At 49.6% G+C, this 20,036-nt stretch overlaps 2 protein-coding genes across 11 annotated transcripts in view; both read left to right on the top strand.

The window, feature by feature from the left end:
- LYRM9 (LYR motif containing 9) overlaps positions 1-20,036 on the top strand; it is a 100,138-nt gene that overhangs the window by 45,811 nt on the left and 34,291 nt on the right. For 4 of the 9 annotated variants that reach the window (XM_084985285.1, XM_084985286.1, XM_003358165.5 and 1 more), the window contains 3 exons: positions 8,345-8,487; positions 10,553-10,645; positions 11,854-14,071. In XM_084985285.1, the coding sequence (XP_084841411.1) occupies positions 8,362-8,487; positions 10,553-10,645; positions 11,854-11,871 (237 nt within the window). In that variant the 5' untranslated portion in view covers positions 8,345-8,361 and the 3' untranslated portion in view covers positions 11,872-14,071. Of the gene's footprint in view, positions 1-6,939; positions 7,165-7,712; positions 7,883-8,344; positions 8,488-10,552; positions 10,646-11,853; positions 14,198-20,036 lie in introns of those variants that run through there. The other 5 variants (XM_084985281.1, XM_084985283.1, XM_084985282.1 and 2 more) reach the window with 5 other exon arrangements.
- Positions 3,980-20,036, top strand: part of NOS2 (nitric oxide synthase 2) — a 106,494-nt gene continuing 90,437 nt past the window's right edge. The window contains exon 1 of one of the 2 annotated variants that reach the window (XM_084982903.1): positions 3,980-4,056. The gene's annotated coding sequence lies outside the window, so the exon portion shown is untranslated. Of the gene's footprint in view, positions 4,057-11,918; positions 12,000-20,036 lie in introns of those variants that run through there. The other variant, XM_084982901.1, reaches the window with a different exon arrangement.

Here is a 20,036-nt window from a genome sequence, read left to right as displayed (position 1 = left end):
GTGACTTTATTTTCACTCTTTTCCTTTATTCTGTCATTTTCTTTCTTTTGCGGGGGGGGAGGGGGGGAGGGCGGGGGCGGTTTAGGGCCACACCCTTGGCATATGCAAGTTCCCAGGCTAGGGGTCGAATTGGAGCTGCAGCTGCCGGCTTGTGCCACTGCCATAGCAACGCCAGATGCAAGTCACATCTGTGACCTACAGCACAGCTCATGGCAACACTGGATCCTTAACCCACTGAGTGGGGCCATGGATCGAACCCGTGTCCTAATGGATACTAGTAAGGTCTGCTGCCTCGGAGCCACAACAGGATCTCCTATTCTGTCATTTTCTCTTTTGGTTTCCTAAGAGAAAATTTTTTTTTTTAAGTATTTCCTTTTTTGCCCCTTTTCTTTGTGGAATTGACATTAGGCTGGTGACTTGTTTCTTCTTCTCTAGGCAAAGGGAAGCTATAGATAAGGTCCTTGGGTTTATGAAATGCCTGGAACAAGGACTGATGGAGAAGGTTGAGAAGCAAGTACTGGATAATAGTATAGTCAGGTGCTTTCATGAATGCTTGGACCTGGGGAGTTCTCAGTGGGGTTCTCAGCCCTGACCTGGGCAGCATTTGCAAGTGGCTCAGATATGGACATAGATGGTGTTAGAAGCAGGTAGGGGCATGGTATTTGGAATAAAGTAGGCCTGGTTTTGATTCTTTACCTGATCTTGTGCTAGCTGTGTGGCCTCTGGCAAGTTACTTGACCTTTCAGAGTTTCGGTTTCCTCATCTATAAACTGAGGCTAATGATACCTACAGCACAAGATTGTTGGGAGGCTACGTGAGATAACACATGGAAAGCCCTCAGCTTCCCAGCACAGCCGGTCCCTCCCTGAGGGTAGGTAGTGAGACATGCCATCAGCCCTGCCAAGGATCAGGAAGGAGAGGCAGGTTAACACGCCAGGTAACATACTTTGTGGTGCCCAGGCTGCGTCCAGGGTCACACGGGGCTGAGATGCTCTGAATGGCCTTGCATGGGTGACTGACACAGCTTGCTGAGCTGTCTCCCTCTTTTTCTCTTTGTACCCTGTTTGTACCTGGCATATGAGTGTTTCTGTGCTTTCAGTGTTCTGGATTGAGTTGGATGAGAGATAGCATCAGGTACCCCAGGGGTCATAGCATCTCATGACTCTGGGCTGGACTAATAAAATGCACGATAGGGAAACAGACTTAAGGACAGGTCATGGGGGGAAAGGTTCCCTGGAGCCAAATGCCGAGGCCCCTGCAGGCCGAGCAGAGCATGCAGTTCGTGCTGCATTCCTTGAATTCCCAGGTAAAGGAGGCGACATTGCCATGTAAGCTTGAGGGCTCCCTGGGAAGGTCAGAATACCAGCCAACTGTGGTTTTCCCTCTGGACAATACATGTAGGAATGAGGTTGATAAGGAGGGTGCGTGTGTCCAGAGAGAGGAGGGTGGGTGAGCTGGGAAGTGCTGGGAAATGCTGGCACTTTCAGGAAAAGCTATGGCCCAGCGGCTGGGATGAATGAATTTGAATAATGGCAGCCTGTACTTGGCCCCAAAGGGCAGAGCTCAGACCAGTGAGTAGCATTTTACAGAGCAGATCTGAGCTTAGAAGCGAAAGGACTCCTGGTGCTCTGCCCCAGGGAGAAACCTGGCTGGCTCCCCGCCAGCGGGAAGAGGTTCTTTGACATGGGCGGGGGAGAGGTCGCTTTGGCATCCTGGTTTGGAAAGACGGCCTGCTTTGCGCTGTTTCTGTTCATTTAGTTAACACTTTGTCCCAAGAGCTTGCTACTTCAGGTGTTTTATATATATAAACTTTCTAATTCATTAAAGGCTGCAGGGTAAGTAACCAGAACTTGGTTCTGTTTCAGGAAAATGCTAAGTAAATTTGACTTGATCTGTAGTTTGACGTGAAAGGAGAAAAGATGTATTTTTTTCCTCTCTCTCTGATGTATAGAGCGTTAGCTGAATCAGTGAAACCCACAGACCTCTCCTGGTCTCGTTTTGCACCAGAGACTTCCCTCGGCAAGCCATTCCCGTTTTGGACGGAAGCATTAAAGGGCAGCATAACAGATTGTTCCCTTCTGCTGCTCTCTCATGGGCAGAGAAGGGTCTGGGAGGGGGACATCCTATGCAGTGAGCTGCTGCCACGAACCAGGCATGTGTGTCTCTTGTTTATCCGTCCCATCAGCCTTTGCATGGTTTGGGGCCCACGTGCTTCACTGTTCAGTCAGTGCTCAGGGACAGGAAAGTGGCCTGACAGTTGCCGGGGAGGGGGATGATTCAATCTGATGCCTCTCTATTGAGTGACCACTGCATGCCAGGCACTGTGGGAGTGACAAAGTGACAGAGGAGACAGAGCCGGGAAGGGCACAGAGTGTGTGGGGATTTGGTTGCAGGTGGGATAGGTGGGTGATTGATTGGGGAAAGTCTTCAGCACCCCTGCCCTCCACCATATACACATACCCATGACCTTGGAGTTTGTTCTGTGCCATACAAACTTGGGGGCCATTATAGAATATCAAGGTAGGGGCTCAGAGGTGAGATGTTTGTTTTTAGAGGCTCATTCTGGCTGAGTGGAGGGAGGGACTGAAGAGGCAGCATTTCAGAAGGGTGTTGGATTGATCAGAAGAGAGTCTCTGAGAGCCTAACAGGTCCTTGGCAAAAGAGGGACCCACTTTCCTTCAAGAACTCGGGGAGGTTGAAGCCCTGGAGCTGGAGCCAGAGCCCACATCCCAGCTCCACCCTCCCTCCGTGTGTAATCATGGGCATGCCAGCCACTCTTCAGACTCAGTTTCCACATCTGCAGAATGGGGATAGTAATGCATTTTGTCAGATGGCTATTGTAAAAATGCCCCATGTTTAGTGCACTGGTCGGCTCTCAGGCGAGGATAAATTTTGTGGCAGAGGGGAGTCAAGAATATTCTTGTCTGATGGCGAGGTGGGAGGCAGCAGTGACCTGTCGGGAGATTCTGTGGGAGAGCTGGAGGGAGCCCAGGGAGACTGGAAGGGGCCTGGAGGAGCTGGGCGGGGGGAAGGGAGGGTGTTTCTGCCGGAGGCGCTGGCGGGGGTGCCAAGGCACCGAGGACTCTGCAGAGGGCAGCGGTCATCACTTTATATAGTGGGCAGGAGCACGGGACTGTGCCCATTCATTTTGTAAACTAAGTCGTACTACCTACGAGATCGTGGAATTTTTTAGGATTGGCATCAGCCCGAAGCATTTAAGACCTTAGTCGGTAGGTGGTGAAAAGCTGTGGAAGGGTTTTTCTAAAATAACTTTTTATTATGAACCTTTTCAAGAGAAATGGAAGTTGAAATAACAGCACAGTGTCCACCCTTACACCCGCCACTTACCACAATCTTAGCATTTTGCCTCTCTTGCTTTCTCTTTCTTCCTGTCTTTTCTTTTTCTCTGTTGTCTTTTGCTGAACCACTAGAAAGGGGGTTGCAGGCGTGATGGGACATCACCTCTTTGCACATCGACTTGCCTCTCCTAAGAATCAGGACATGCTCTGTGTACCCATGACATTGCTCTTATGGCTAAGAAAACGAATGATTAATAAGCATTCCCAACAATATGTCACATCCAGCTGTGGGAAGGTATTCAGTGGGGAGTTAGATAAAGCCTGGTGACTGCCATGTGGAGGCTGGCGGGAAGGTAAATACCCTCCCGGTAGCCAGACAAGGGATCCTGAAGCCTAGAATAATGCATGGTGATGGGGGCTGTTTGAGGTACCCAAGGCCTCTCACTGAGCATGGTGCCAGTGGTCCTGGGTCAGTGGGGGCTTCCAGGAGGAGCTGTCAGACCTCCGAGTGAGTGTTGGAGGATCAGGAAGCAGATAGCCGGTAGGGTAGGCAGAATAAGAGGATTCATTCAACACATGGATATTGAACCTCTGTGATGGCTTAGTTTATCAGCCTACTTGACCTGGTCATGAGATACCCTGATATTTGGCCAAACACTATTCCTGGTGTATCTGTAAAGTTTTGTTGTTGTTTTTTTTTTTTTTTTGTCTTTTTGCTATTTCTTGGGGCGCTTCCGCGGCATGTGGAGGTTCCCAGGCTAGGGGTCCAGTCGGAGCTGTAGCTGCCGGCCTACGCCACAGCCACAGCAACTCGGGATCCGAGCTGAGTCTGCGTTCTGCACTACAGCTCACGGCAACACTGGATCCTTAACCCACTGTGTTTGGCCAGGGATTTAACGTCCTCGTGGATAGCTAGTTGGGTTTGTTAGTCGCTGAGCCAAGACGAGAATGAGATTACCATTTAAATCAGGAGCTGAGTAAAGCAGCTTGCTCTTCCCCAGTGGGTGGGCCTCATCCAAGAACTTGAAAGACTGAATAGACTGACCTTTCCCAATAAGCGAGAATTGTCCTGCCTTCATACGGGGACATTGGCTCTTCTTGGTTCTGCAGCAGCTTCTGGCCTTCTGACTCCAGCTAGGATATCAGCTCTGCAGATGTTCAACTTTCCAGCCTCAACAGTCATATGAGCCAGTTTCTTTTAAATCTCTGTCTCTCTCTGTGTCTCTGTCTTTCTCAGTTCTCTCTCTCTGGAGAGCCTTAATACCTCTGTCATATGCCAGACCGTCTGTCACGGTGCCGAGGCTGTAGCAGACACGACACAGGCCGTCACGAAGGGTGCCACTCAGAGCTCAGTTTTCCTGAACTCAGCAGTGAGGGGGCAATGTGATAAGGGGTGGTGGGCAGAGGCCACCTCAAGAGGGGGTCTCAGAGGCCAGAGAAAGCAGTGTGGGTTTTGTTCGGTAGACCTGGGCTCTTTCAAACTTCAGTACCACGTTCATGATTCTTGATGTATCACATTTCAACTGCATTCTTACATGCTGGATACATTTTTAAAAATACTTTTATGCCCATGCATTTTTTTTTTTTTTTTTTTTTTGGTCTTTTTGCTATTTCTTGGGCCGCTCCCGCGGCATATGGAGGTTCCCAGGCTAGGGGTCAAAGCGGAGCTGCAGCCACCGGCCTACACCAGAGCCACAGCAACGCAGGATCCGAGCTGCGTCTGCCACCTACACCACAGCTCACGGCAACGCCGGATCGTTAACCCACTGAGCAAGGGCAGGGACCGAACCCACAACCTCATGGTTCCTAGTCGGATTCGTTAACCACTGCGCCACGACGGGAACTCCTGCCCATGCATTTTTAAGAACTGTTTTAAGCCATACCTATGAGATTATGGAATTTTTTTCTCATTACACATGAAAGTAAAGATAAAACCATGCCAATAAAAAGATGCTGGTCCAGGGAATTCCTGTCATGGCCCAGCAGTTAACAAACTCAACTAGCATCCAGGAGGATGCAGATTCGATCCCTGGCCTCACTCCGTGGGTTAAGGATCCGGCGTTGCTGTGACCTGTGGTGTAGGTCGCAAATGCTGCTTGGATCTGGTGTTGCTGTGGTTCTGGTGTAGGCCGGCAGCTACAGGTCCTATTGGACCCCTAGCCTGGAAACCTCCAGTGCAGCCCTAAAAAAAAAAAAAAAAAAAAAAAAAAAAACCCAAAGATGTTGGTCCATATACTGCTTAAAATAATTTCGTATTTGTTCCACATTTTGGGAATAGTTGTCATGAGTGATGGGGATGGGGTGAACATCAGAGGTTTTGGGCAGAAGCATGACATGCTGAGATTTATGGTTTGGAGAGATTCACTCTGGATGTTGAGTGGAGAATAGATTGGCAGACAGGGAGACCTGCTGGGAATTCTTGCAGGTGTCCACCTGAGCTTCGGGAAGAATCTAAACTGAGCATGTGCAGTGGAAATAGGAGGGGACAGATTTGAGGGGGCAGCCAGAGGCAGAATTTGATAGGGTTTAGAGACCAGTGGCATGGGAGTGAGCAGAAGGAAGAGTCTGGGTTGTCTCTGTGATGCCTTTGGTTTGGTTGCCTGGGAGAACAGAGGTGTCTTTATAGAGACAGGGCGCCCAGGAGAAGAGAGGCTAAGGTCAGATCATCCAAAGAGCAAGATATTGGAAGCACACATTCTCAGGGCCATAGGGTTGGGCTATAGTTTTAGCAATGATGCTGTGAGGTTCATTGCCCGTTAAATAATAGCAGATCCATGCTTTAAATTAAATTAAAACATCTGTAGTTTAATTCTTCTGAGTGGACCCACATAGGCGTTCTCTGCTAGTGATTACTGGGGATGACTAAGTATTATAATTGAGCTGAAAATAATCTCCCACCCATACTTGCTGGGTTGGTTTCTAAGTATTGCTTGGGTTTTTAAGTAATGTAACAAAGTTGTGTTCTTTCCAAGTGTTAATTTTGAAGACTGCAGATGGTAACCATCTGTTACACGACTAGCATTTTACAATATTTGATTAGCACTTTATATAGTTTGGGGAAGCCTGCCAGTGGAGTCTGCCCATTGGGCTGAGGACTCTGGTGGTATGTCCTCTGCAGTGGCCCTTGAAGGTCTTTGTTCCCGTCATACGTGGTTCCCCTCTGTCTGTTGTGCCGAAGTGTGGCTAGTAGGATTGGCAGGTTGATATTTGTGGCGAGAGGACCTGCCCTGTTCCTGAGAGCTGGAACCATCGGAGCTCAATGGGAGGGCAGGCTCTGTCCTTCAGTTAGGACTCTTTTGGTTGTAACTGACAAAACAACAAACACATCCAGGGGTGGGATTGCCTTCTGGTGCATGGTTTTGGGGCTCAGGTGACTTCTTCAGACTTAGTTTCCCTCAGGGTCTCATCTCTGCCATCTGCTGTGTGGCTTTAGGCTCTGGCTTCAAGGGGAGGCAAGATGGTTTGCCTGGAGGGCAGATCTGCTCAGCCTCAAGTCTAGAGGAAGAGAGTGGAGCCTTTCCACTCTCTCGTGCAGAGATGTTGAGATGTGCCTTGATTGGACCAGCTTGTCATGTGCCCATCTGTGAACCAATCCTTGCAACCATGTGGATAAAGGGCTCTGATTGGTCAGGCCTGGAGTGGAGTCCCACCCAGACTTTGTGGGCTGAGACCTGCCAGGGGCGGGTCCCAAGTCCTACATCGCAGGGTGTTACCAGGTGGGAGGGTGGGTGGTGGGGGCCTGCAAGCATCTGTCCACCCTGGTGTTAGAGTGAGAGGCCAGAGCATCAGGAGACAGACATGTATTGTTGCCAGGAGGATGCTATGCTGGAAATGGAAAGAAGGATTCTCTGAAACTAGCTCCTTAGTAAGTTTCCTTTCTTAGTTTAAGATTAGTATTTAGATTTAGTATTCTGCTTCTCTCTCTCTCTCTCTCTCTCTCTGCCTCTCCCTCTCTCTCTCTGTCTCTCTCTCTCTTTTGAGGGGAAGGGGGTTGTCCTTCTTCTTTTTATGCTATGTTAGAACGAAGGCCAGTCACTTAATCTGGGTCTTTTAGCTCCTCCATTTGGAACATAGTGAGCTTCTCCCTGAGAAAGGGGAAATCTGTGCAGAGGAGATAACAGATTGCATTTCGTCCAGTTCAACACACAGGGCACGAAGTGTTGGGGCCTGGGCCAGGCTCCACAGGCCTGGCAGCAGATGAATGCCCTGCAGTGTGAGGAGCGCTGGAACAGCTCCAGAAACAGGGCACTGTGGCCCCCCAGGAGGGACAGTCACGAAGGGCTTCCCAGAGGAAGTGACACTGAGCTGACTCTAGAAGGATGAACACGGGTTCCTCACGTGGAGGAGACAGGGAAGGGAGCTCCATGCTGAGGGGGCTGCGTGTACAGCGACACAAGAGGCTTGTGCTTGTAGGGTCTGGGAGAAGTTCCTTGTGGCTGATAGCAGACTGGTTCCAGAGCTCATTCTGGCATCCGTGTGGAGGTGACTGGGGAGTGACAGGCCTCAGGCAAGGACACTGCGCAAGATGCTGTGGTTGAAGTCCCGACAGGAGCCTATGGATCGTCTTGTTAAATCACTACGAGGTCTGTCTAGTAGGTCCGGGGTGAGACTCTGCATTTCTAATTAGCTCTCGGGTGGTGTTGATGCTCCTGGTCCAGGACCACACTTTGCATAGCGGGGCTCAGACCTCTGGGCGGTCTCCCCTCTGCTGACTGAAGTCGGTTGGCTTCTCAGCGATTGCGATGCAGGGTCTTCCTGCTTGTTTCCCTGTTCCTCCTGGCATGATAGCTCCTCATCTACCCCCTGAAGTCGGGCTCCAGAGGAAGACGACAAGATGAGGCTGTGCCTCTCACCTTTGGTCCTTGCAGACCTGCTCTGGGTTGGGACTTCTGCAGGAGCGAATGCCCAGCCTGAGCTCAGGGTTCTGTGGGGTCCTGGCTTCTGCACTCTATCAAATACGTCTGCTTCCCAGAGCACTGAACGCTGGTGGGGGCCAAGGCTGAGTATTGGCTCGATGCCTAGAAGTGATGCTCTGTGTTTTTCAGGGACAGAGGTCTTGCAGATGGCCCCACTGCCGGGGGCGGAGCTGGTCCAGAGGCCGCTGCAGCTCTACCGATACCTACTGCGCTGTTGCCGGCAGCTGCCAACCAAGGGCATTCAGGAGCATTATAAGCATGCGGTCAGGCAGGTGGGAGCAGGGTACCCTGGGCTTGGGGTGGGAGGGCTTCCTGTAGTAAGGAGTCTCTCTCAGGGCTGGGGGCCAGGGCAATGGACAGGGATGGTCTTTCAAGGTAGGAGGGTGGCAGTTTGGTAAGAGCCAGCGGAAAGCAGCACTGGCCAGCCCAGCTCCTCTCTCCAGTTTCCGTTCAGGAAACAGGCTGTGTCATCCAGCACACCCGCGCTGTGCCAGGGCTCAAATAAGGTAGCTGAAGGGATGATTGGAGTGTGAGACATAACATCATTTTGACAGGCATTCCTGCCAGTAACGCACAACCTGAATTTAATCATGAGAAAACAGCAGATAAACCCCACACTGGGCGACTGTCTACCACGTACCTGGCCTGTGTTCATCAGGCATGTTACCCTTGTGAAAAACAAAGAAAGGCAGAGGACTGCTCAGCTTTAAAGGGGACTAGAGAGATGTGACAATTAAATGTAAGGGGCGATCCCAGCTTGGCTCCTGGACTAGGAAAAACAATGATTATAAAGGACATTATTGGGGAAGTTCATGAAGTCCAACTTCATGAATATGGGCTGCGGATTAGGTAATAGTGTGATATCAGTGTTACATTTTCTGAGTTTGACCACTATGATTATGTAAGAGAATGCCCTTGTTTCACATACTGAAGTATTCAGGGCTTAAGGGCACGATAATCCGCAACTTTTAATTGCTGAAAATTTTTATTTGTTTCTTTTATTTTTTTTATTATTATTATTATTTTTTGTCTGTTTGCCATTTCTTGGGCCGCTCCCGCAGCATATGGAGGTTCCCAGGCTAGGGGTCTAATCGGAGCTATAGCTGCCAGCCTACACCAGAGCCACAGCAATGCGGGATCCGAGCCATGTCTGTGACCTACACCACAGCTCACGGCAACGCCAGAATTGTTAAGCCACTGAGCAAGGGCAGGGATCGAACCTGAAACCTCATGGTTCCTAGTCGGATTTGTTAACCACTGCGCCATGACGGAAACTCCTTTTTTGTCTTTTTAGGGCTGTACCCACAGCTTGTGGAGGTTCCCAAACTAGGGGTTGAATCAGCTGAAGCTGCTGGTCTATACCACAGCCACAGCAACGTGGAATTGGAGCTTCATCTGCAACCTATAGCACAGCTCAAGGCAGTGCCAGATCCTTAACTCACTGAGCAAGGCTAGGGATCGAACCTGTGTCCTCATGGATACTAGTTGGGTTCATTAACTGCTGAGCCATGACAGGAACTCCGGGAACCTCTTTAAAAAAAGAAAAAGAAAATGGCTGCACCTGCGGCATATGGAAATTCCCAGGCCAGGAACTGAATCTGAGCCGCAGCTGTGAGCTTCTCCACAGTTGCAGCAATGCGTGATCCTTTAACCCACAGTGCTGGGCCAGGGATCCAACTTGCACCTCCACAGTGACCCAAGCTGCTGCAGTTGGATTATTAACCCACTGTGCCACAGCAGGAACTCCAAATAAGCAGTTCTTTTGAGAGGCCCTGAGTGCCATGTTAGTGAACCTGAATTTCACGTTGCTTTTCAAAGGTGAACAGTGGTCAGAGCAAACACTGCAGCCCTGCATTGCTCAGCCTTGGGCCTGTTTGGATTTTCCAAAGTCACCTTCTCTGCTGTCCCTCCCTTCCCCGTGTGGCTTTCCAGCGTGGGTCTGGAGAAGCTCGCTTGTCCCCTGTGGTGAAGCCGTGCAGAGATATCAGCCTGGTGAAAGTGGCTTCCTGGGAAGCGCAAAGGAAGCAGAGAGATGGCAGTTACCCCGAGGCCCGTGCTGTCTAATAACCTCTGGGCCCAGCTTGATTCAAGGGTAACTTGGGGTCAGTCTTCCTTTTCACGGCTGCCTGGCTGGTAGGAGTATAGGCTGTTTTGTCAGACCAGGATTGAAATGCTGGTGCTGTTGCTTAGCGGCATGTTAAAGTTTCTGAGCCTGTTTCCTCATCTCACGCTGGGACGGGCAGATCTGTCTGTGGAGGGTGAGAGAGATGCTGGATACACAGCGCCTGGCCCCTGACTGCCACTCCCTCGTCGCCTTTTCTTATCCTAAACCAACAGAGTTTCCGGGTTCATTCGGATGAAGACAACCCAGAGAGGATCCAGCAGATTATTAAAAGAGCCATTGAAGATGCCGACTGGATCCTGAACAAAGTAAGTGGTTGGCTCTGGCTTCCACCTGCGTTGGGGGTTGAAGGCTGAAATCTCTGAGACCACCAGGGGTCACCCCTGCCCCACAGTTGAGACCAGGCAGCTCCGTGGAGGCCCACCTCCCCCAGCCAGCCGCTGCCCTCGTCCAGAAGCCCAGAGGTGATGGCAGATGCCTTTCTGGTTTATTGCAAGGGGGCGTACGTCCTCAATCCCTCCACGCAAACCTTGGCCTGATGGTGCTGCGTAAGCTGCGACGGGGCCACGGGAAGAAGGAAGGAGAACAGTCTTCCTGGCCACAGAGCACCAAAGCTGGCAGCAGCCTTGTGAAGGCTCAGCGGGGAAAGCTGCCTCTGGGGGTGGGGTTATTGAGGAGACCCCTCCAAGTATCTGGTTTGGTGGCGGCAGGGAGGGAGTCAGCAGTATAGATGGGCTTGCGGTCCTTATACTTTGGTATTAGAACAGCCTTAGAGCTGGACCGCACGCCACCTTCCTGTCCTGAGTTAGATCTTGCAGATGTAGGGTCTGGGATTCATTTGTTATACTCAGTGATTGGGCTACATGGCTGCTGCTGCTTCCTTTTTTTAAATGGCTGCACCCATGACATATGGAAGTTCCCAGGCCAGGGATTGAATCCAAGTCACAGTTGCAACAACGGTGGATCCTTAACATACTATCTTGGGCCACGGATTGAACCTGAGCCTCTGCAGTCAGATTTTTAACCCACTGCACCACAGTGGGAACTCCTAGACAAGACGGCCTCTGAGGGTCGTCTTCTATAACATGAGTTTTTATTTTTTTCCCTTTGAACAAGACTCACTGTAACAAGAAGGCAGGACACGCTACAGTTTTCAATTCTAATGTTCCCAGTGTCTTATTTTTTTGGCCGCTCTCGTGGCATGTGAAAGTTCCCAGGCCAGGGATCCAACCCAAGCCACAGCAGTGACAACCCCAGGTTCTTAACCACTAGGCCACCAGGGAACTCCCCCAGTGTCTTACTTATTCTCTCTCCTCAACCCCATCAGCTTCCTTTTCCATTGTCACCAACTAGAGATTTGACCTTCTGGTGCCTGCTGACTGGGTTCCACCACCTCCAGGAAGCCCCTACAGGAGGCAGCTAAGACCTAATGACCACAGTTCTCAGGATTTCCTGGGTCTTCCCTCCCTCACTGGCTGTGCCCTCATCTACTCCTAATGATCTCTCTGTCTTACAGTATAAAAAACAAAACTGAGACTCCAGGGCCTAAAGAGTGAAGCTGCCTTGCAGACGCTGACACTGGGAGCCCTCGCTTCGCCTGGCGCTAACACAGCAGCAGTTTGGAATACACTGGCCTTGTGGGCCGGGAGCAGGAAATCAGGGGTAGGAGAAGCTGACATTTGCTCACACGGCTCGTCTCACCATGTTTGTGTCCCCAGCGTCCTTGGTGCGTGCTTTTCCAGCTGGTTATGATGGGAGATTTGGGGAGAATGTGTTTTCTCACTTTGCTCTGGACGTCATTCGTGGAGACCCAGGGCTGGCGTCCCCTCAGATGGCAGCCTGAGAGGACAGGGCATGGATTTTGGAAGCAGACAGACCTGGATTTGAATCCCAGCTCAGCTGCTTTTTAAGGGTGTTGGTTTTGAGCCCAGTTTCCTCCTTTGTGAGGATTAAATAAGGTGAAATCAAGAGCCTGACGCCGGACACAGCACATGGTGGGGCCCCTAAACCTCCCCTGGGGAAGCTGTGCTCCGCGGTGGCCCGCACGTCTCTCTGGTACCCTCCACACCAGGTCTTAGTTCCTTGTGGGCTTGTCCTGGCCCACCTGTGGCCCCAGGCCCCCAAGCCATCACAACTGCACAGTGTCCAGCGGTGCGCCCAGCTGCTGCTCTTCCTTATACCAACCCTCCCTGCCCACAGAGGCCCTCACAGGGTTTCTAGTGTCCCAGAGGCGGGGACACAGCCTGCCTGAGACAAGGAGGAACGCCAGAGCAGCTGCAGTAGGTGCCGGCGTGTTCAGGCTGCTGTGAAGTTGCCATCTGTTTTGACCTGTCCTTCCCTGCTTTGCCTCCATCTCAGAAGGAAAGCTGGGGGAGCCTGCACGCAGTCAGGGCGTTATTGTAAGCCTGACATTGGTGGAGAAAGCAGACCTGGGTCACGTCCCAATCCCACGCGAGTTACTCTTGGGCAGCTTGCTGCGCCTCCCTCAGCCTCGGTTTCCCCATCTGTCTGTCCAGCAAGTAATGCACGTGCCTGCCTCCTGCGGCCGAGGTGAGGCATCACAGGCCCTCATGTGTGCCAAGCGCATCACCCAGAACCAGCAGTGTGGCTGCCGCCAGCTGCCCCGTTAGGAGCCCTGCTGTGCAGCTCGGGAGATGGGAGCTCAGAGAGGTTGAGCCCCTGTTCGAGGTCACCAATCTACGAAGCCACGTTTGTGAATCTACCAAACACTCTAGATTTAGGAGGAAGAGAGCACAGCAGAGAAAGAGGGAAGGAGTGAGAGGGACGGAGGGGAAGGGAGGAGAGAGCAGCAGGGAGCATCAGGGTAACTGGCCCCAGCAGGTCGAGCCGCCAGAAGATGCGGAGAGAAGCCACATCCGGGTGGGAGCATCCCCCAAGGACTCAACCAGAGGATGAGCTTGCATGTGTGCCTTTGCATCCTTGCAGTCGTGACTTAAAGTGACTCAGATACGTCTGTCCCTCAGCTCATCAGCAGATGATGAAGTAAATGCATGAGTATGTGAAAGCTGGGGGGTATGCTGTCCCTGCTGTGTGCTGTCATACAAGGCATTGAGGATTAGACACAGATAGCTGCCCAGGAGGGATCATTCCTCAGAGTCTTATTAATTCATTGATCGAAAGGTCTAGTACTAGGTAAAAATAAAATTTTAGAACTTGAATTAGGGTTGAGGTGTCTCCCCTCTTCCAGTTGGGGTCTGCTGCAGTGGGAAGGCTGCTGTCAGAGATGGGGGACATGGGTGGGTGGGCTTTGCTAGCTTGGGGGTGGGGTGGGAGCCTGGGCTGGGGTCATGCCAGGCAGAAGAGCAGTTTAAGCAAAGGCTCAAAATAGCACCACTTGCTTGGGAATTCCCATGCTGCTCTGGGTGGTTCAGACACTGGACAGAAGAGGTAATTTTGGAATCATCTCCTTGTGGCATTGTCTCACACCTGACAGTGGACCCCTTAAGGGCAGGGACCACATTTTGCTGGTCAGTGCAAAATGTGGCCAGCTGTGTGCCTGTTGCCCAGGTGGTGAGCTGTAAGCATTTGTTGCGTGGAAGAATGTTAATGCCAGGCAAACTGATGTGTCTCTTTTGTTAGAGTTTTTATTGATTTCTAATAATGAGGGAGGCTGGCAGGTGGTGACTATTTGTTGGCCAAGCACTGGTTTGTGTGTGTGTGTGTCTTCTTGTCACTGATGCTCAAATAAAGTTTTAGTATTGTTGTGAAAGTAACTTCGACTTCAAGAATCCCCTAAAAGGGCTTCAGAGATTCCCAGGAGTCCGTGGGTCACACTTGAAAATCACTGTTTCTAGTTGTAATCTGAATAAAGCAGAATACAAGGAAGATTTTTAACCTCCCTTCCTGATACCATGCCTTTGTTAATTTGGCCTAAGATTGTATTCATTTTTTGAAGAGCCCATGTCATCTGATTGGTTTGCATTTGGCAGTTACCCTGAAAAAAAATCATAGCCGATATGATGCTTGCTAGAGGAAGCAGAGGACACTTTTGTAGAAGATGTAGTGCCTCCGCTCAGTCTCGATAGAGACAGGAATGTTTTCTCAGGTGAAGAAGTGAGGCAAGAAGAGCCTTCCAGACGGGAGACGGTCGGGCAAGTACACGTGGGATGGACAAGGCAGGGGGCTGGGATGAGGGCGCTGTCTGCAGGGTGCGGGGGCGGGGGCCAGAGGACTTGATGAGCAGGGAGGAGGAAAGTCGGCAGTGGGGGTAGGAGAGCCCATGTCAGTTGAGGGATGGGAGGAGGTGAGACGGGTGATTCGGGGAGCCGGCCTGGGGCCAGTGGCTGAAATTGATGGGCATTGGGGCTGGTGGACTCAGCCCACCTGGAGGTTCTGAGCCCCAGCCCGTTTCAAGGTCTGATGGAGCTCCGCTTGTGTGGTCATTGCTCAGACCCGAGCGAGGACAGAGTACCAGCCCCACCTCCAAGATGTCGGTGGGAAGGGATTCACTGTCTCCAGAGATGCTGTGTCTCTGGTGTTGACAGCAACCGAGGGCAGTTAGGAGGTGACGGTAGAGATGTTCTGACCCTGAGTGAAGCTGTTCAGGTGCCCACTCATGGGCAGGCCCCTCCTTCGGGAGGCACTGCTGCCCACATAGAGCCCTGCGCTTCGCAGACCGGTTGGCATATTGGAGAACACAGTCCTGTCTGCTCCACGGGGTAATGAGCTCCAAAGGCGAGGACCTTGACTTCAACTCATTCAGCAAATGCCTGTGAAACCCCTGCTGTGTGCCAGGCACTGTGCCGGCTGTTGCGCGGGCACGTACATTTAGGGCCTTAATTTGGATTCTTGGATTTTCCTGTCGGTTTTGTCTCAGAGGGCCAGCATGTGAGAGTTATTAGAACGGGGATCTAGCATGTTAGTCATCCTGCCTTGCTGCCTTTCCTCTGCCGTTTTGCCGTTCGTTCATTTATTCATTCATTCCTTACTTCAAGAAACATTGAGTACATCATATGTATCAAAAATTTCACCTATATTTCCATCGGGATTGGCTTATGAGTGGTTTCACGTGCTCTCCTTATTGGTCAGTATGGTTTCTGGAGACGTGTGGAGAGATTTCACTTGGGACACCTGTGATTCCCCACAGGAATCTAGACCTTTTAAAAATCATTAAAACTAAAAAAGCTTTTTCCCTAAAAATGTCCTCCTTACAGAGATCAGCCTACATTTACATGCACACATAACATTTGTTGCTAACAAGTCTGGTTGAGACATGATGGATCACCTTGAAAATGTGTTTTTCTGACATTGTCGCTTTCCCAACACCATACCTTTAAAATTCTCGAATTGGAGTGATAAGACTTGTCCAGGGCGCCAGCTCGCCTCCAGCCTCAGCCTCCAGGCCTGTAGGTAAGTGAACATTCCCATCCTTTCTTCATTTTAGCCACAGGGTTGACTTCGTGTTCTCCCTGTTGAGGCCTCTGCGTCTTTCCCTCGCGCACTTGGCTGTGTCAGAAACCACTGCTTGAGGAGCTTGGAATCCTCATGTATGCTGTTGGGAATATAAAATGGTGCAGCTGCTTTGGAAAACCGTTTGGAAGTTTCTCAAAATGTTAAATGCGGCGTTACCGCCTGACTCAGCAGTTCTCCTGCAGTGTATATACCCCAGGGAGATGACGTGCATCCACACAAGACATTTGTACACCAGTGTTCATAGCTTTATTCATAATAGCAAGAAAAAAATGAGCGAAGCACCCCAGTATTTATTGGCTGATAAATAGATGTGGTATAGTCATGCAGTCGAATGTAATTCAGTAACAAACAGGAGCGACGTGCTGATAACACCGTGGAACGTGGATGAACCGTGTAAACGCCGCCATGTAGAGGAACCGGTCACAAAGTATAAAACTGTATTGTACGATTTTATCTATGCAAAATGTCCATAATAGGCTGATCTATGGAGACGCAAAGTAGATTAGCTAGGGCCTGGGCGGGGGTGGGGGGGTCTTAGGAGTGGGAGTGGCTGCTAATTGGTACAGGGTTTCTTTTTTGGAGCGATGAAAATATTTTAAAATTAGATTGTGGCGATGGTTGTACAACTCTGTGAATATATTAAAAAGCCACGGAATTGTACACTTTAAATGGGTGAATTGTATGGTAGTGTGAATTACATCTCAATAAAACTCCTTTCAAAAAAAGAGGGAGATCAAATGCCAGGAGAAAACTGAATAAATACCAGTGCATCTGGAAGGTACCGCCCAAACTATTAGTTTCTAGAAAATGCTCTCCTCCTTGATTAGTTTCTGTTGAAAGGAACAGTTGTCTCCTCTCTCCAGTGGTGTCCAAGGCTGAATTTTTCTACTGGGACTGAGGGCCAATCCTCATGCCTTCTTCACCCACTGTGCTCAGCTTATAATCCTGTGGGGCAGGTCTCACCTTTCTTCGGAGAGAAACAAGCCAGGAGAGGCTAAGACAGTGTTCAAGGTCACCTTGAACACACACCTCCCTGATCGGCGCTCTCTAGAGCTTGAAGGCTGCTCTTCCAGAGATCCGGAGACGATAACTTTTCTCCATTAAGTTGTATTAACATTAAAAAAAAAAAAATCTCATTCCCTGTTAGAAACCGCAGAGGTACAAAAGGACTTGGAGAAATGAGGTGACTTTGGGTTACAAATAATTTAGCTGAGTTTCCCAACTGGAGTTGCCCTAGCCTTGTCACGTCTACCTGAAGCAACCTTAACCCATTATCCGGATGTGTCCTACTTTTCTGTCACTTTTTATGTGTGCCAGGGAATGAAGAGAGTGGGAAAGTGCCAGGGTCTCCTTGGCATTTTCCGTGGCTGAAAGCAACTGAACTGAGTTGTCTCTCTGATATGTTTATGGCTTCCCCAACCTGGGAAAAGATTATGATAGTGGTAGGAGATGAGCCAATAGCTGTGTGACTTGGGAAAGTTCTTTAATCTTACTAAGCCCCACTTTTCTCATTTGTATAATGGAGATAAAAATACTAGTTTTCTCTCAGTGTAGTTCTGAGGATTCAGTGAGATGCTGTATATACATGCTTAGCTGGAGCCTGGTGCACAGCTAGCCTAGCACTCAGTAAATGTAGCTGCTGTGCTTGTTAACTGCATGTGGTCTCCCTGCACTGGAGGTTGTCTGGAGCCACTTTGGACTTTCAGGCTCATTTCTCTCTGCACATTATTTCACTGATTAGGAGAAACAAACCCATTTTAATGTCTCTCTAAAAGCTGCCATCATAACTGAGAAAAGAAATCTGAGGAGAGAAAAGGAATCACATCTTCATGTCGTACCTGGGGGCTGACATGTCAGGGCACATAACGGAAGCCACCAGGGATTCTCTTTGTTCAGAGATCCTCCAGCCTTTCTGGGAAGCATGAAGACAAGTTGAAGCAGAGGTTTGGCTCTGGACTGAGATGCTGAAGCAAGGAAGAGGGCCCAAGCTGCCTCTTGAAAACGTGGAGGATTGTTTCTCAATGTCTTCCTTATCTATTGCAATAGATATTCTGTTGGTCAGGGTTTTGGCTGAGTGTTGACAAGTAGTGACAGCTGGGTCATTCATTCTACATTTAGATGGTAGCCAGGATAAGCTGAAGGTAAGGCTTCACTTCCGTGTCTGGCACTGTGGCTTCTCTCTCCACGTGATCCCTTATTCAGAAGACTGAATTTCTTTACTCTCTGGAGGCTGCCTTCCTCAGCATGAGATCTTCCCCCTTTTTCATGTTCCCTTAACCACTGGGGCTGGACTGACACTTCTGCCTCATTCTTGTGGTCAAAACAAGTCACAGGGCTAGTCCTGATTCAAGGAAAGAGGAAATAGACTCTACATCTTGATGGAAGCAGTAACATGAACGTACAATAAGGAGAGACATTGATCGTGGCCACCTTTGGAGACAATCCACCACAACCAGTGAGCTGGGAACTTAAATTTTGGGGAAGGTAGGAACAAAATCAGATACTAGTTGAAGGTGGGATGATTTTGGAAGCAACACGGAGGTGCAACGCTGAAGATGTTCCCCCAACTCAACTCAAGAGAAGCTATTCTCATCAATCTTCGAGTCAGGGACTGAGAGATAGTAAAATACTTTTAATAATTATGGTACAATATGACATTGCAAGAGCAAGTCCACCTTGTTCAGGATTCTGATAAAAAGTATAACTTTCGTCAGAAGAGATAAGTGTTGGCAAGGATATGGAGAAAAGAGAACCCGTGTGCACTGTTAGTGGGATCGTAAACTGGTGCAGCTACTAAGGAAAGTAGTAGGAAGTTTCCTTTAAAAAAATTTGAAGACAATTACCATAAGGTCCAGCAAGTCTACTTCTGAGTATATATCCAAAGGAATCGAAGTCAGGGTCTTGAAGAGATACCTATACTCCCACAGTCACTGCGGCATTATCCACTATTAGCCAAGATATGGAAACAACCTAAGGGTCTATAATGGATGGATGGATGAAGAAGATGTGATTATATATAAATATGCAACAAAATATTCAGCCATGAGAGTGTGCAACACCAGGGATGGACCTTGAGGCATTATGCTAAGTGAAGTAAGTCAGACAGAGAAGGACAAATAGCATATGCTATGAGTTACCTGAGGACTCTAACAAAGCTGAACTCACAGAGACAGTAGAGTGGTGGTTACCTGGGGCTGGGGTGTGGGGTAAAAGGGAGGATGTTGGACTGAGGGTACAGATGTCCAGTTGTAAGGTGAGTGTGTTCTGTGGGGTTTGGTGTACAGCATGGTGATTGTAGCTGGTAACACTGTACCATAGACTTGAAGGTTCCTCAGAGAATATATCTTTAATGTTCGCAGCACACAAAAAATGGCAGTTTTTCGAGTTGAGGGAAATGGTAGCTGATGCTATGGTGGTAACCATTTTGTAACACACAAATGCATCACATCAACACATGGTACACCTCAAACTACTGAGATACGTCAATTATCTCTCAGTAAAACTGAGAAAACCCAAGCCTCAGGTCAGGAGAATGCCTTCTCTCAGTGAGAGCCATGGCGTCGAGATAGGAGAAACAGGCCAGCAAACACAGGAATGCACAGGCTCACAGAGTGAACTCCATCCACGCAGAGTGATGTGTGCCTGGCAGTGAAGGACCCCAGAGGCACTGCTGGCCCCCTTCATGAGGAGCAGCAGTAAGGCATCAGCCAGCTGACACCAAGGCCACCGGATGGAGGCATAGAGGTGGCTTTGGAGGCTGTCACACAAGACCCACGGTATTACTGTCTGTGAGGCCACGTGGGCAGCCTGGGACCTTGCTGGAGACCGGAGGACCATGTGAGGCTGGATGCCAGTGATGTGGCTGCCTGTACCCCTCTCCAGTGATTATCTCCCAGCTAGGGGAGCATGTGCATTTAGATAGGACGTTTGGGGGGAATCACCTCTCATAGGATAAAAATTAGCTTCAGCTAAGGCTGAAGAAGTTATTTTAAAATATGTATTATCTGTTACTTGGAACCGAGTGCTTTGAATTTCATTAAGGCCACCCTCATAAAGAAATAGCACCGAAGATGCTCAGTATTCACTTCACAGGACCCAAACTTGGAATACGCCTTGGCAATTAAAAGGAACTATTGATACATGAGCCAACCTGGAAAAGTTGTAAAGGCTTTATGCTGGGTGAGAGAAGCATAGGTTACATGTAACCAAGTTATGACATAGGTTATGATTCCATTTATAAGACAGTCTCAGAAAAGACAAAGCCAC

This window comes from Sus scrofa, chromosome 12 (assembly GCF_054392235.1).
Source record: "Sus scrofa isolate SSC_HxYL_T2T_F1_AM1 chromosome 12, Sscrofa_HxYL_maternal_Yorkshire_Landrace_v2.0, whole genome shotgun sequence".
Classification (NCBI taxonomy): Eukaryota; Metazoa; Chordata; class Mammalia; order Artiodactyla; family Suidae; genus Sus; species Sus scrofa.
Note: the sequence above shows the minus strand (reverse complement) of the source record. Positions and strands in the feature narration are given on the sequence as shown.